Source organism: Balearica regulorum, chromosome 21 (genome assembly GCF_011004875.1).
Source record: "Balearica regulorum gibbericeps isolate bBalReg1 chromosome 21, bBalReg1.pri, whole genome shotgun sequence".
NCBI lineage: Eukaryota > Metazoa > Chordata > Aves > Gruiformes > Gruidae > Balearica > Balearica regulorum.
Window position 1 is genome coordinate 228,253 of NC_046204.1, and position 17,339 is coordinate 245,591.

Below are 17,339 nucleotides of genomic sequence, written 5' to 3' on the forward strand. Positions count from 1 at the left end.
AGCAGCTAGTAGGTGCTTACTTTCTGCCAGGGTCAACCAACCACAATGCTAATAGAGAACCCAGGAATTAACAGACATATTGTATTGGCTTTGCGTGGCAAGGTTTTGATAGCAGTGGGGGCTACATCTGTGAGAAGCTGCCAGAAGCTTCCCCTGTGTCTGACAGAGCCAATGCCAGCCGGCTCCAAGATGGACCCACCGCTGGCCAAGGCCAAGGCAATCAGCGCCTCAGTGAGAACATATTTAAGAAAAACAGTCAGAGAGAGCTTTTGTAGCCAGCGAGAGGAGAAGATGTAAGAAACTCTGCAGACACCCAGGTCAGTGCAGAAGGAGGGGCAGGAGGTGCTCCAGGTGCCAGAGCAGAGATTCCCCTGCAGCCCATGGTGAAGACCATGGTGAAGCAGGCTGTCCCCCTGCAGCCCATGGAGGGAGGATGAGGGGGTGTAGCGATTCCACCTGCAGCCCGTGGAGGACCCCACGCCGGAGCAGGTGGAGGCACCTGAAGGAGGCTGTGGCTCCGTGGGAAGCCCACGCTGGAGCAAGCTCCTGGCAGGACCTGTGGATCCGTGGAGAGAGGAGCCCACGCCAGAGCAGGTTTGCTGGCAGGACTTGTGACCCCATGGGGGACCCACGCTGGAGCGGTCTGCTCCTGAAGGTCTGCACCCCATGGGAGAGACCCACATTGGAGAAGTTGGTGAAGGACTGTCTCCCGTGAGAGGGACCCCACGCTGGAGCAGGGGAACGATGAGAGGAGTCCTCCCCCTGAGGAGGAAGAAACGGCAGAAACACCGTGTGCTGAACTGACCGTAACCCCCACTCCCCGTCCCCCTGTGCCGCTGAGGGGGGGCGGAGGTTGAAGCCGGGAGTGAAGTTGAGCCCAGGAAGATGGGAGGGGTGGGGGGAGGTGTTTTAAGAGTTGATTTTATTTCTCATTCCTCTACTGTTTTGTTTAGTAATAAATTAGATGAATTTTCTAAGTTCAGTCTGTTTTGCTCGTGATGATAATTAGTGAGCGATCTCTCCCTGTCCTTATCTCGACCCACAAGATTTTCGTTGTACTTTTTCTCCCGTCTAGTTCAGGAGGGGGAGTGATAGAGCGGCTCTGGGGGGCACCTGGCCCCCAGCCAGGGTCAACCCACCACACACATGAAATAGAAAAAATCAAGAAAGCATCTGTGAGCAAATCAGGAAGTTAAATGCTGATTTAAAGAGAAACATAATTAAACTTGTTTCTCTGTAGTCCAGAAGAAGCTCTCGTCATGAAATCTCTCTCATTTTCAGTTGTGGTCCTGAGTTTTGGAGGAACTTACTCATAACAGCACTAACATAGTCTTTCACAGACCAGATGATTAATTTATTAAAGCCATTTTTCCCTGCTAGGCTAGCCTTGTAGTCAGGTACAAAACTTGCATTATGGAGGGTTGGTTCACTAACTTATGTATCTGTTCAGTGCAACAGTTAGCTATTAAGTCTCAGTTATTACTGTGTTATTAAGCTTTCTGCATCAGCAGGCCCCTTGAAGTCTACTGAGATTTGCCTCTGCTTTGTGCACAATGTGGGATTTAGCATTCTGCTACTAGGTGTGCACTGTTTCTCACGAAAAGCCCAGACAACCAGCCCTGGAAGCAACTGTCTGCTGAAGAGGAACTGCAAATAATTTGATATCAGAAAAGCTAGTTGTCCATACAATTATATGGAACTGCTTTAAGTTGTGTTAGAAAACCTAATCTGAATTGAGGCCATCTAAGGGCTGGTGAAGTATTTACAAATATATAGTATTACATCACCTTACATAATTTCACAGAATGTTTCCAAATTTGATAAACTACTGCATATTGCCTTGAAAACTCATTTCCACCAAACCAGGCTGCTAGCTGGGCAGAACTTGTATTTTAAGGACAAGTGGATTTTTAATGCTTCTGTGTAGTTGTAGTTGTCTTGGCAAAACCTGTGATGCTACTTACAAGCAGGTCACGTAGCAGAAGCAACATTTTCTTCATGGCTACTACGTGGCACAGTGACTAAAGGACTACGTCACTATTTTAAACTAGGATGAAAGAGACGTGTTTAAAAAAAAGGCACACACGTTGTATGGGGAAATTTTCTTTGTTTTTAATTTACAGCAGAAAGAATATAAAGCATTCAGAAAACATTTTCCATATTTTAAGGGCAATTCAAAACATTTTGCATGGTTCCAGCAGCTGAGTTCTTCAACAGATCCATTGATTCAGTGATGCTTTACATGCACGGTTACAAAAATAAAACTTACAAAAGAGAAGACATCTATACTAGTTTTACATGCAAGTCTTGGGGACCCCCCATTGGGCACCAGCTATTGTGTGGAACTGCCATAAGCGTGCAACCAGAGAGGGGGTTCATGTTATATTCTGTATTTCTTTCACACAGTATTACTGCTGTCGAATGTGTTTCACAAAGGAGCAACTCCATTATCAGAAGACAGAAGATCTGGCTCCTGGCACTTGGGAATTTGAATTTTCCCGGAAAGCTGCATTTATGTATCTTCCGTGAAAATGTAAGTTCCACAACCAAGAAAAGGGTGAGCAGAATCACTTCACTGCGGGGGGGAGTCTTTCTAACTCCCCAGTGATACACTGAAGGGTTACGGCCTGACACAACAAAGCACTGAGAAGCTGTACTTGGCTGCAAGCATGCAAGTAGTTCTGCTGCGCCCATGGAATTGCTTGCATGTTTAACAGCAAGTACATGCTTAAACGTTTGGCTGAAGCAGGATCTATATTAGTAGATACACCACCAGGCCCATGGATCTGGAAGAGTAATTTGAAATAGCTCTGTATATTACTGAATCATTTTCCGTAAAGACCGGGAGTTAAAACATTTCCACTGAGGTCACTACTCTTGTTAGGAAAAGTTCGATTCTATATTGTCACGGGTTGGTTAACGGGAGCAATGTTTCCATTTCAAAGTGTGGGAGGTCTTCCAGTATTAATACAGAGCATTTCCAATTTGTTCCAAATGAGATTCTTCAGCATCTCCTGTTCCGTTTTTGCACGAGAGGGAAATTTAGCGGTTAAGGTCCCAATTCCAGGCGGTAAATCAAGGCTATGAGGCAGCCCACAGGCACAGTGTGAGCGCCATGCCATTTGTTTTTCTTTTTTCCCTTTTTTTAAATTGGATCAGATCATAAAGCAGCAGTTCAGAAATGTACAAGAGAATTCTGATAATGAGCTATAGCACGTCTACTGTAATTCAATGCTGGCAGTGAAAAGAAGTAATTAAAAACAGGTACAATTATAGAAAAGGCACCAAGAGCACTGACCCCAGGTTTTTTTTGCCACAATCTTTGTTTTTACTCTTCTTTTAAAGACACCAGTTTAAAAGCTTCTTACACGTGAATATTTTTAGGCTTCACAATGAGCCTTGCGTTTAAACGTTGCAGTTGGTGGCCGGGATCAAGCAAGAACAACTATTCCAAAACTAACAACCTCAAATTTACACCAGTCCATTCAGAAATTTTAAACTGCCACGAGCAAAACAAACCCACGGGAGCAGTTTCTGATCTCAGACACACATACATAACCCACAGTAACGACACAGACATCAGGAGTTTCTTCCCTTACATTCATTCCTGTGTAATAAGGATCAGAACCTGGTTCCCATTGTTGAGAATTTGTGACAGTTTTAAATTAGTAGCTCAATTTCAAAAAAATCTAATTTCTTTGGCTCCTCACTATGTGGAAATAGCAATATACCATGACACCCCTACAAGATCAGTTTGCATCTTTTTTTTAAGTTTTGCTTAATTTTTTAAAATTTTTTGTGCAATTTTTATTACATTTTCTGAATTCCAGCAGGAGATATGAAAATGTGAAACGTATTTTCTACTTTCGTACTATTTCTTTTTTTTTTTTTTTTCATTTTATGTTCATTCTAAGTGTTCTTTATTGGAGTGAGTGTATGGTGTTAAGCTAGATACGGTTTTTGTACTCTTATGATTATCTGCTTTGCAAAAGTAACTTAATTTTCTTAAGCAATATTAGCATTCACATTACTTGGCACCATTGGCAAAAAAAAAAAAAAAAAGAAGACGGGGAAAAAAAAGGAAGGAAGGAATAAATAAATTAAATCCAACCAAACTGAACTCCTGGTAGCCAAAATCAAATGTAAACATATCCTTTTTTTTCTTTTTTTTTTTTTTTAAAGTAATGTTGCTCTGCCTTTTTTTCCTAAGTCTAAATACAGTAGCTCTTTTTTTTGCCATTTAGTCATGCTTTAGCAAAAATGTTCTTCTAAAGAACATTTAAAATAAAGTTTCTTATAGTGAAATAAAGTTTTTGTTTCATTTTACAGACCATAGCCACTAATGCTTTGCTTTGTTCATTTCTTTTTCTTGAGTTCATGCACATATCTCTTTGTTTTAATATATACAATATGTACAAACAATACATCCACACTTTTCTCGTTCATTCAGACAAAACTATACAAATAATAATTTTATCTTGCCAAGTTATTGACCCTTTGTGAATAAAATATTTAGTAATTAATCAATATATTCCCTTTCAAATATTTTTTTCTCATTTTCCATTTCTACCTTCTATATATACAGAAACTGCCCAGATTTTGATGAAGTAGCCAAAATAAGAAATTTACTGGCCAGAATGCAGCACCACTCTGATCTTTAGGTGGTATAAAATGTCCAGGCAACATATGTATGTGACTCTGCAAAACGACAAGAGGTTCGACAAGTACATAAGAGAAAAAGCTACGTGCTTTACAAATCATCTGAAGAACTTAATTAAAATAATAGTACATGGAAGTAAGGCTAAAAAATAAAGTGCTGAATATGAGAGAAAGTACGTGACAATTGATATGTTTGCAGGTTCTCGTAAAAATACCAAAAAAACTTTTGAAAACTTGCTTAAGCTGCTCTCTCCGTTCCTCACGCGTGACCTGTTTACCTCATACACCAACCCCTTCTGTAAGTTCCCACGGGATGTATTAAAAACCTGCAGATTTAAAAAGTTGCATTAAGTGTGCTGTAGAGGTTTAAATAAAACACAAAGGACAGAAGTGCGAAGGAAATGAGGATGCATGGACCCAATAAAGATGGACTGATCTAAGCCCCTCCACTGAGACTCTCAAAGCTTCAGTTTCTTGGAGATGACTGACAGGTGCAGGAACAGCATTCTTGTGTTGCTTGTGCATTCCCACCTTTTCTTAACAATATTTTTGGTATAATATTTGTACAGTTCCACATGTTGTTTAATACAGCCCTATATGAAAAGGATAATTAATCGCTTCTTCCTTCTCGGAGAATGAAGCAACTCACAATTTCCTCCTGGTGTCTTTTGTTTTCCCCATGATCCAACAGAAGATTGAGTTCCAAGATGTCTTGCTGAACAAATTAAAAGTTGTCCATGAAAGTGCAAATGCAATGACCAAAACATTACTGTTAAAATCCTGCAGCTGGTATTTCCAGAACTGCAGTGGGTATTTTTGTTGTTGTTGTTGTTGCATGTCTCTGCTAAAAACAGAAAATGAAAACAGTCTGAAAAGCAATGTCACATTGCTACGGGATGCTGCTGCGGATCTTCAAGTTCCTTGGCCTTTTTCAATTCTTTCACTCTGAAAAAACAAAGAGGAGCTATATAACACTTCTATTGCAAATCTCTTTCAAGACAAAAAAAATCAAAACGATCCCTCACTCTAACCTCCCCTGCAAAAGAGCCGGCTCCCAGAGCAATGACGGGAGGGCAGTATGTTCCTGACACCATAGACAGCTGGAAGCGCGAGAATGGGCCACAAGAAAGCAGAGACAAACGCATTTGGAAGGACATACTTCTTTCCAGCTTCTGTTGTTTCCTGACACTTCTAACTAAAGAATCATAGTATCAGCCTACCTAATCGCCTGGGGGGGCTGGGCTGCTGTTCATTAACCCATTTTGCAGCTGCCTGCTATTCCAGCTGTTACAGCAAAGGGGCTTGTCGGTGTTGACCTCTTTTCTCCATACGTCGCTGAAGCGGTGGCGATTTGATGGCGTGCCCAGCACAGCAGGGGAAAATCGGTCAGTCATACTTACAAGGGAAGCTCAATGTCGATACAGAATCTCATGTGAGAAGGTGTTTATATGAGAGTAGAAGGAACAGGGATGAGTGTGGGGAAAGGTAATTTATTTCACTCTTGTTCCAGCTGCTAGTGGCTCTACTTTCTAGCACGTTGTGGATAGTAGATTCATGTTGTTCCCAGCCAGCAGTGGAAAACGCTGGATGCCAAGGGAGATGAACCTACAACCTGGCAGATTCGCTCTCTCTAGACGTGCCCTGATGCTTCAGTTCTCAACTCTTCAGGACACATACGATATGTTACAGTGTCAGTGTAAGAACTAAATCACCGCTGAAAGCTGAAATAATTGATAAATTAGAAGGATGAAGAGAAGGGAATCCTCTCAATCCCATCAAGTAAAGCAGAATTCTGCATGGGTGCCGGAGCAGCAGCAATCCTCTGCTCAGGCCGACAACCCGGCTGCACATCAGTGAAGGCTCCCTGCAGAGGAGGCAGAACAAATCCACCGAGACTCCCAGTGCTGCCCCTGCACCCGAAGGCAGGTGCTCAGCTGAGCTTGGGGCAGCTTGGCTCTGCCTCCTTTTGCAGGGAGCTCCTTCCTGCACCACAATCCCCTCGCTGCCTGCCTTCCCTCCGCTACTGTGAGGAGAGCGCCAGCCCAAAAGGAGAAGAATGCAGACTAACTTTAGGTGATTTAGCAAAGCACGTATGTGCCCAAGTGACGTAGCAGAAACTTGGAAGGACACGTAACAAAGGTATAGTACAAAGAATTCTGTCAGAGCTGCAAGTCTGTGTAACAGAATCTAACTAGGAGTGAATGAGTTAAACAGAGCCTAAGTAAGTACAGAGAGTAAAAGATGTCGGGAGAGCTAAGCAGCAGTTTGCAACTTCCGTATGTAGCCTTCCACTCACACATCCTCCTTTGGCTCTTGCACCACCCTGCTAGTCTAAGGATATGATGAAGGCTATAAACTGACCTCTATAAATACGCCTCCATTTCACTGATTTCTGTATTCCGTTTTCTGTATGTACTATTACTCAGAGTCACAGTCCAAAGGGACCTGGCTGCTTTTAACTCTGTTTTAGCCGACTCGAAGCTCAAGCAAAGACGTTTTCTTTATTTGTGAAACTGGGGGAAACAGGAGTCAATGAATAAATCACGCTAACCAATACGCAGGTCAGACCTTTGCTAATTGCCTTAATTCCGCCGAATGGTTTGAGAATATCATGTATGGAAAGACAGAGGGCTCTGCTAGTCCAAATGCACATGCCATTTTCAGAACCTGAATAAATTTTCTACGGGGAAATTTTGGCTTTAGACGAGCAGGCGCCTAAAAGGCCCTGCTGACATCAGGGGAGCGGGGGCTCCAGCACTGCGCAGAAAGCAGCAGCCAGCCTCTGCTCACCCCAGTGGGTGATGGACTACAGTGCTACCTGCCGGGTAAGTCCAGATTGTCCTTTCCTTATAGGAAACACAGGAGGACCGGTACTGTAAGTGAAAATGCTCACAAATGACAAACTGACCATCTCCAGTATATTTAGTTTTCTTCCTTCTCTTGCAGCAGAAAAGCAGCCTCTCCCTTGAAATTATTACTAATATTTCTATTACTGCACCACTTCGGAGCGGAAGGTGAGCCAAGATCACTGCTGTGCTAGAAAAATGCAGCGTGCCTCTGTGCACTAGACAATCTTTAAGGCTTAGATTAACTATATTCAAGATACCATCTATTAATGCATGATTTGCAGTGCAACTTCCAAGTGTTTTGTTGCACTTCAGTACTGTAATGTAAAATTAACCTGTTATTATAGATCTCTTACTGCGAACATGCACATTAGATAAGCCGGTGGCTCCTTCACCGAGACATGCTATACCTTCGTTTAGCACTTCAACATGCAAGGGCTACACTAACAAAGCACTTTTGCTGGAAGAATGCAAGACATGCTTCGCTGCAAACTTCAACCTACAGCATGCAATATCTGTACTGGTGCAGATCTATTGAATCTGTTTAACTAGAACACGCATGCCAACGGAATTACTACACCACTCAACATTTGCGCTAGTACAGATCCTATTCAGAAATGTGCAACACTTTCCTCTGTCAAGTGTGCTTTACATTGGTGTACAGATTTTCAGGCTTATAAAAAGGTTGCAAGTGCAAACATAATTACTGCTTCAAACCACAAGCACATTCTAGTACAGAATTTCCCTACAACAAAGTTACAGACTTTGAAATCTGTCACAGGTACATTACTGAAAGATGCTGTTTAGTGTGTAATGGCTTAAAACAAACCCTGCATTCCACAGCATTTATAAACTTAAGCTTCAAGATGATGACCATCCAAATTTATTAAGCTACCAGATTTTTTAATTAAACTAACCTCTGTGCTCAGTCTACAAAACTGTGCATGTGTTACATTAAAAATGAAAGTGCAGGTAGGTACTACGAGTCCCTTATTTGTATAATACCCTGCCCGGTAGGTATGAAGACCTGCAGTCTGCGGCTGACCGCCTCTCCTCCTCGCTCAGAAGAGCCGGCACTGAGAGGGCAGAGAAGTTCGCCTCTCTCCCAGCAGCAGGTTCGAGGCTGTGGGATCCGCAGCGCAGCACAGCCAGAGCTGGACTAAAGCTCCTCTGAACTCCTACCAGGAACTGAGTAGATCTGTGGCCAGACCGACAACTCGGGAAGCGCTGAAGTGCTGTTGTGAATGCTCTACTTCTTCCTCAAGCCAGGGCTAAACATGAAGTGCCAGAACAGGGTTATGCCTCAAGCTAGATAGCAGACCAAGGTAATCCATTTGTTTTGTCATTTAAAATAACTGTTCTTAAACAAGCCTCTGAATTGCTTGATCAAAAGAACCTACACCTAATTGCTTTCAACCAATTAAATCTTTATTGGATAGTGTGTACTGCAGCCTTTCCTGCATCTTAAAAGTCTTTTTAGTCCTCATTTTACACTTTTTTTCTTTTTGAGTAAGTTCCTTACCAGTGGTACTTTGATTTGATTTTGTTACAACAACATAAAGTGTCAATGTGACTGTGAGGCTGGTATGGCTGGTATTGGGCTTCATTAATGCTGGGTGTAATAAACCCCCTAAATTTTCAAATGCAGTTAAAAATAGTTTGACCAGGGAAGAATTTTGGACAAAGTAGGACCCTTGAAAATAGAAATCCATTGAGTAAGTGCTGCTAGGAGAGCTTTTAAATGAACAATATAGCATTACCGTCATGCTAGAAGGTGATCTTCTTTGGTTCTTATTTTTCCACTCTTAAATTCAGGCAGGGAAGAGGGCTCAAATGTAGCATTTGCAGTTACAAGCATTAATAAACTGCTCTAAGAAAAAGAATGCTACTGGAATGTATAGAATGGAATGGCAGAAAGGATGCTCTTCTGTTTCAATCCAGTTTGGCAGATGCAGAGTGACACTTTGTTTTTTTTAAATAACAGAAAAAATGAGAGCCCTCAGAGCAAGTAATACCAGCAGGCCACGTGCTGATGGATGGTGTGCAAACCTTTCCAGAGGTCTACAGGCACTGGGACGTTGGGTTGGATCGCTCCTGGGAGTGCCTCCGGCTGCGTGGGGACTGGAGGTGAGGACAGTTCAGGCGACTCACAGCTGCAAGCCAGAGCGCACCAGAAAGGTAACGGGCTCTGTCTGCTGCAAGACTCCAAGCAAGAAGTACGATCCTACTTCAGCAGCTACTGAAACCGCGCACAAAATTGCAAGGACTGTAAATTTGGTTTTGTGCTGAGGAAGCCTTCAACAAAAACCTTCTCAAATAACATTTCCTCTAAACAGTAAGTGCCTCTAAGGTACAAAGTCATTCCCTCAGCAATTGCTGAAGAGCAGATGGACGGAAAAAGCATGTGCAATAGAGATGACCACCGATAAGGTGTCTGAATCACAGCCGTGGTGCTGACGCACAGAAAGGGAAAAGAAGATGATTTCAACCATGAGCTTTGGACCCTGACACTCGGGAGCTATGTCCCGGTTCCCAGATTGCTCCAGCCAGACAAAGCTTCTGCCCTTCGAACTGTGTCACTTACTTGGATGCCATACAGGAGGTTGCATCATTACGTGCTGAAGCAATGTAGAAAGCAACAGCCCCAGAAGCGAGCAGCAGCTCCTCTCCCCACGCGCCCTCCCCGGTCTCGTATGGGAGTGTGTCAGCAAATGAATCAGGCCTACTTAGAAAAAGTTACAGCAAACGATGGCTTCATGGGTAAAGCGTAACACAAAGCTGCTTCATCAAATTTACTCCATAATGCCCAGCCAGGGAAATGTTTAATGAATCTGAATGCTGACGATCAGTATAAAGGACAGGGTGCAGGAGCCAGAGAAGCCTGTCTGGTGAGTTACCTGTTGCTCTGAGAGCCGAAATGGCCTGTGGGACATTTAAGAAAAGGGAGCTCTTGCCTTTTTCCAGATATCTCATTTGGGCAGCAAGACAAAAAAGACAGAAAGGCCCAATAAGAATGACACCCCAGAGCACGCGGTCTGCGATTTAACACACCCATTTGAGCTCCAAATACATTCAGCCCCTGCAAGAGGTAAATGAAAAAAGAAATTACTTTGAAAACGTTTGTTGCAGGTACAGTGACGCATATCCCAACATGACATTTTCTCACATTGTCCTGAACTCGAACAAACGGGACTTTTCATTCCCTTAAAATTTTCCCCCATTCTTACTCTTACTAAGAGACGTCAGAAACCGAGTACTTAAATGCAACGGCTGCCGCATAGCACAAATTAAAACCACACACAAAATACAAGTCCTGGGTGCACAGGAGTAGGAAAGGATTTGTTGCTGAAATGCCAAGAGAGGGAAGGGTATGCAGAGAACAACAAAATATAGTGGGTGTTGTTTATTCAGGTATGAAATAAAGTTGTACTTACCAGAGGAACTGACTTCAGCTGTTACACGCACGCTCCCCAAACCAGAGAGCGGCATTTAATCAAACCGGGAGAAAAGGGGTGGGGTTAGGGGATCTATTTTTCAGTGAAAGATGCTGTGAATGAATACATTCTTTACTACTCATGGTCACAGATAACAAGTGCGCTTGTTCTGCCCCAGAGAGAACAGAAGTTTTGCTGTAGGCAGAACACATCCGCTAGCCTAATGATGTGAAAAGACCTTCTCCTTGTGATCCTCTCCAGAGTGTCACAGTTCAGGTGGCCATGTATTTTTGTTCATGTCCTATATCCAGGCTTTCAGGAAAGCTCTCCTTCACAGGAGGCTACAGTAGATGGTTTAACCGTGAGCAGGGAAACGTTTGCGTAGCAGGCACTGCGACTAGCTGAAATCTGTTCACTGGAGCGGGTTCCCTGAGATGAAAACTATTACTTAAAGGCAATAGCAACTGGATTTTTTTTTTTTCCCTAGAAAGTCTTTTAGTTTCTACCGCAAAAAGACAGCAAGTCTTGTCTCATGTAAGTTGGTCAATAAAATCTCCTGCCTCGCCCTCTTTACTGATGCTGGTATAACGTAACCCAAATAAATCCTGAAAAATTAATGAAATCAATTTGAAAAGAGATTTTCAAACTGAAAGATGGAGGCAAATGCTGTGATCATTTATCTGCACACACAGAGTACGTAAGCATGGTGTCAGTGTACAGAATACATTTAATTTGTATATTAGACAGACATATGTTCACATGCATTCCTTCAGCATATATGGACGTGTCAGCTTGTGTGCATCAGAAGGCCCAGAAATACTTGACTTGTGTGCATGCACGCCAGCAGCGTATGCACGTAGACTGAATGCAAAGCAGCAAAGAATCATTTGCTGTAACAGACTTATTTTGGCAGAAGAGCAGCTAATACATTTTGTGATACTTCATAGCTTCCTTTTTCCAGATGAGAACTCCCCCATTTCCTGATCAATCCCATATCACTTGCCATTCAAGGCAAAACCTGCAGATGCTACTAAACTTCCAGAGTCTACTTTCTGCAAATTTCTCATACGCTGTTACATACACAAAGCCTTAACGTGCAACGACTATTTTTTCCCCCAATACTGATGATCAGCCTGTCAGCTGCACCTAGAGCAGAATCACACAGAGTAGCTACGGAGCGTGCCCTCAGGGGTGCCTTCCCCAGCTTCGCTCAAGTCCGGGGAGCTGTGCGCTTGCTGTGGGCCTGGACCCTGCACTTGCTCCTCTCTACAGTCCCCTCTACTAGTGCACTGACCACGCAACATAGGCCAGTTTTTGTGTATCTTGAGACTGCAGCACGCATCTGCTTTCTTAGTAGGAATCCTAACCTTGAATGGAAAGGCACAATAGCACAATTGCTTTATTCTTCTATGCACAACTCGTATGTTGCTCGTTCTTTTCAGTTTTGAATCTAAGTAGCCCATTTTGGTATGCACATTTTAAGTTATTTTTCCTATTCGTAGAACAAATGTCTTAAAACATATCCCCTTCTGTCTGGCATGCAAAGGTTACACACCATACTGCTAGCGGAGAACGGAGCACAGCTTCCAGCCTGTGCCGTTCCCCAGGCTGCAGAGCGCACCGAGCAGGGGTGTTCTGCGGGCAGCCTGAGCCCAAGGACACCAGGGCAGATGGAGGTGCCCAAGGGCAGGATGCAGCAGGAACCGTGCTGGCATGCCTGCACCAGCCAGCCAAATCAGTTATGCAGGAGTTCTCTGGAGAGAAGGAAGACTGAGAAGAGAGCACCAAAACTGCAAAAATAGGAGTAGGCGGAGACAGGAATGTATTTTGAGCATCCCAGCATCTCACACCAAGGATTCAAGTTCAAGGATTCCTGCTGCAATAGGCGCAGGCTGCGTTGCAGGGTCTGAGGAGCCGTAGCTCCTTGCTCAGGCCTATTTCGGGGCAGGAGGAAGTAGGTCAGGATGCTGCCTGCCAGGGAGGGAAGGTGTGCTGCTGAACCAGCCTCAGCCCCAGGCAGCTAAAAACAAATTATGGCTTTTTTCTTCAAGTGGCTTTTGAAACCAGGCACCCAACTGCAAACCAAAAATTACCAGCCCTAGTTATAGACAAAGCATCAGATCAGTAAAAACAAGTCACCCAGTTAGTCCGCCATTATGAGAATACAAGCTATTTTTACACAGTTCCTGAGTTAACCTGCGTTAATTGCAAAGCATGTTACCATAGGTGCTAAGACCTGGAGCTATAGTTTTCCAGCTAACAACTTCACAGCGCTGGTATCTCTGCAATCAAGAGTAACGTTTCTCTTCCCTCCGCCAGGGCAAGATCCATGAAAGGAGCACTTAAACAGTTAAGGCACAACTGGGCCTTTGTCCCCATTTTATCCAATTCTTACTTCATTTGTCATTAGTAAAGAACTCAAATTGTTACTTGCAAAAAACCTGAGGGCATGCAACAAAAAATGGTAGCACAAAAGTAATAATTTGGAAAGAAACACCACTAGCTATTGCTTCTTTAGTACGCTCAATAGTTAAACAAATAACAATGCCTCCAGCAGCCTTAAGCCCTGATTCATACTCTCACTCCTAAATCATAAAAATCACCTCTGCAATTCAAAATCAGCAAAACTCCACGATCAACAATTCAGTCTTCTTTTGAGACTGTTATGTGGAAGCGGGAGTCCAGGTCATCCCTCCCCTCTCCCGCTCCTCCCTGGTTGAAACGGTAGTAATAAGCACACGAATGGTGTTATTTCCAACTGCAGTTTTTGACAAAGGAAAACCCTGCTGTCCTACCACCTCTCAAATGCAAGACAGTACTGAGCAGTCCTGCTGACAACTCAGGCACGTGCCTTGAAAGGGACTGCAACCTGCCATGGGAATGCTTTGGTGTATTCCCACCCTGCCGTCGGGTAGCAAACCAGCCCGCTAACGTGCCGAGCACAAAGGCAAGTGGACTCTCTTCACACTGAGAATGAGACTCCCAACAGAAGCTCGCTTGGCCCTTACTATAACACACTTACAGCATCTTCGTCTTCATTTCAAGTTTTTGGTTTTCCTTCCCCCTATGTAGATTATCAGCTCAGAGAAGCAGCTGTCAAAAAGCTGGCCCTGGTAAGGTAACCAGATGTGTGACTTAGCAAAGACCAGCTTCTAGAAGATAAGCATTGGTGCTTAACCACCTTAGGGAGTAAAAAGCAGTGTGAAGAGCTCTTCTGCTTCTCTCTGGCTCAGGCAGAAACACACACCCATGTCCAGTAGGCTGCATGCATCTTACTGCAGCTTCCTACGATCTAGATGGAATGCTGTCGTAGTCCCATGACAAAGGGCGTTGTTACTCATTGAGTGCGCGTGAGTGCAGACCCCATCGAGTTCCAAAATCTACTAACAGCCATTTCAGATACTGAAAAAATATCTCAACGACAACGCCACCTAAGCATGCCCATGATGAATATACATGTCCTTTTTCACACGTTCATGCATTGGTAACATCTACTGCGGAGCTCTGTCCTGTTATAAAAGCAGCAGTGTTAGTCATTGCAGTAGGGTTAGTTTATACAGGATTCTGTTTTATATAATTAATGGAGGTGAAACTTACTGGCATATCTCGGCTGCAGCCCCATGCAAGCAAGCAGAAAGCAAAAATATTTAAAATGGAAGAGAGGAACTGGCTAGCAGGCAGCTACACTCACCCTTTTGTACAGCCTATGGTCCACCAGTGGGCTTCAGATTGCAAAACAATACCAAAGAGCTATTAGCATACACATGGCAATAACCATACCTTACCAAGAGCTTCACTTCAGGGAGGAGGAGACAACACTTCTGCTTGCCTGGAGAGAAAGAACCCTTCCCACTCCTGCCTACTGGACTCCTCCTCTTTACCAGGGAAGAGCAGTCCTGTGTTTAGGTGGTGTAAGGCAGGAAGTAACAAGCAAGTAAAATCAACTCAATGCTGTCATCCCCATGGCATTTCTAGCTGCATCCTGCCTTCCTTTGCAGCGATCATCTGGTTTCTATCTCATTGCAAATACTACTCCATAAAAAACACTGCAGATCATAATCACAGCCTAGCAATGGTGTAGATACCTCTCAGAAGAACAGATTTTTCCTAATAATTGGAAAAAGAATAGGAAAGAGGAGGCTACCTTCCCAATGAAAGCTGACTGTATGGACCACATATGGATTCAGCTCAGTGAACCCCAACTCACTTTGGAGCTCTCACATTTCCTTGCAGCTCTAGATGGGTCATACCTGCAGATCACCGAGTACGTGGAGTCTTTCCAAAACCATAAAACATGCAAACCCTTATTCTGCCTTACACAGGACAGCGTGCTGGGAGACAGCTCAACTCACAGCAGGTGTAATGGCAAGTTTTGGGTTGAAAGTTAGTCAAGTGTCAGCCCGTAGGTCCAGGCACCACTGGAAGATGGGCGAAGGTCTCCTGGGAGATACCAGGAAGTTTCTGTTTCTCATTCTCGACAAACAACACTTCTGTGACAAGTCATGTTGATACCATGTTATGGCTGATGCATGTTTTTCACCGGATCTTTGAGAATATGACAATAGATGGATAAATACTTTTTTCTTCCCCAAAGTCAAAAGGAAACGATACATGTCTGACTGTCAGAACGACTGCTGTTGCTGAATGACCACTTTTGTCTCCATGACACCTGATAATATTCAGCTACTAGAGCTCCAATATCTTCTCTAAGAATACATTCAACCAAAACTTACATTTCTTTTCTGATTTTCATCAATGTCTACGCAGCCATTACTGAGAGCTCCAACTGCAGAACCTCTCTCTAAGACCCTCAAAACATCTGAAATACCATCTGATCAGGTAACAAGCGTATGTTCAGATCAGAAAACACAAGACCAACATGCCTATGCACCCTGGATCCTCAAGCTGATAGGAATCACGTATGCACTACTGAGCCTTTGTGCCAAAAGGCTAATAAGCTAAACAGGACAAGATGACCACTTGAGCTGTTCTGAATGCTAGCAGAGAAAGAGTTCTCATAATTGGCTTAAAGTAGACTTTGATCAATTTAAAATAGGAAAAAAACAACCAACCAGACAGTTGCCAGGGGAAAGCCTGAGTAAATATTGCCTGGCTACACAATAAGCTCTTACTAGGAGTCATTTATTGGCCCAGCAACAGAATCTGCTTGTGGACAAAAACCTAGGTTAAACACTTCTGTATTTTAAGGTTAAATTTCTGAACTTTATGGATTTACTTAGCTCGCTATCCTTACGACAGACTGCAAGTGGCTTTTGCAGCCTCCTCTCCCACCTCTGCCTATCAGCTGACAGAAATCTGCTCCAAGATCCTGTTTATTTGATGTTCCCTGTGCATCCTCTCTTTTCTCTCACTGCCTCACATCTTTCAAAAATACCTGTCATTTCTACCCCTTGTACTGACAAGGCACTGTGGTTTAACAAGTCGCTCCATAGTACCATTTTTATGTTACAGAGCATTAGATGTTGGTTGTTATGACTTGCCCCTGGATGTTCAGGAGCTTGGATGGCTGAAGTATTTATGAAGCCTGGGGCTCGCTTAATTTCTTGTTTATAGCAGCAGTGTGCTAATTTGGAGCATTTCAAGAGGAGTCCGTGATGGGATTCCAACAAGCACTACTCCTGAAACAGTGTGTGGGGCTGTTAGCCTAAGTACCAGTCACATCATCGTCAGCTGCATCCTGTGTAAGCATCACACAGGACACAGAGTAGACTGAATGGATATAATTAGGAGGCTTAAAGAGAGGTGGTTTTAAACTTACTTAACATCCTAAGTTTTATTACTCTATCCTTAGAAAGAGGTAAGCAAGGAAAGTCAGGCAGTGAGGAATAAATGTAATTATTAAGACACAGAAAATTCAGAAAGCTTGAAGAAAAGCAGATGAGAAGGAAGTGATTCCTTCAGGTTCCACCTGGTACCCCAGCGTACATGCACTGCGAGCAGGGCCGCTCAGAAAGGGGGTTCAGAGCCAAGCTTGGGAAGGAACTCACGTGGGTGGTCTCGCCAGCGTATGGCTGTGCTGGGGAAATCGCGTGGATCTCCCCCTCAGGGCGGGGGGCGAGGAAGCAAACAGGTCAGAGTCAGCCGAGATGCTGAAGCAAGGGAAGCTCCATCTTAATAAGTAGATCTGTATCATTTCCAGTATTCTACTTTTCCCTTGCAGTTGTTTACACAAGCAAAAGACTTCAACTGTTTGTCTTCAAAATCCTGTGTGGTAACAAAGCTCTAAGAACCGATTTGTGTGTCATTCTTCACTGAACACAAACAAGCACAGGGACCAGATCTCTCTGTATGGTGCTGGGAGCCAGGGAAGTCTGAGGGTCCATGAGATATTCCTGCAGCATGATCCCTAGATCACAGATGCAGCCTAAGTGCAGAGACC

At 43.7% G+C, this 17,339-nt stretch overlaps 1 protein-coding gene across 13 annotated transcripts in view; it reads right to left on the reverse strand.

The window, feature by feature from the left end:
* Nucleotides 1–2,092: 2,092 nt before the first annotated feature.
* The window catches only part of CAMTA1 (calmodulin binding transcription activator 1), a 298,061-nt gene continuing 282,814 nt past the window's right edge, over nt 2,093–17,339 (reverse strand). For 9 of the 13 annotated variants that reach the window (XM_075773313.1, XM_075773311.1, XM_075773316.1 and 6 more), the window contains one exon: nt 2,093–5,604. In XM_075773313.1, coding sequence (XP_075629428.1) covers nt 5,541–5,604 — 64 coding nt within the window. In that variant the 3' untranslated portion in view covers nt 2,093–5,540. Of the gene's footprint in view, nt 5,605–14,630; nt 14,662–17,339 lie in introns of all 13 variants that reach the window. The other 4 variants (XM_075773314.1, XM_075773312.1, XM_075773317.1 and 1 more) reach the window with 2 other exon arrangements.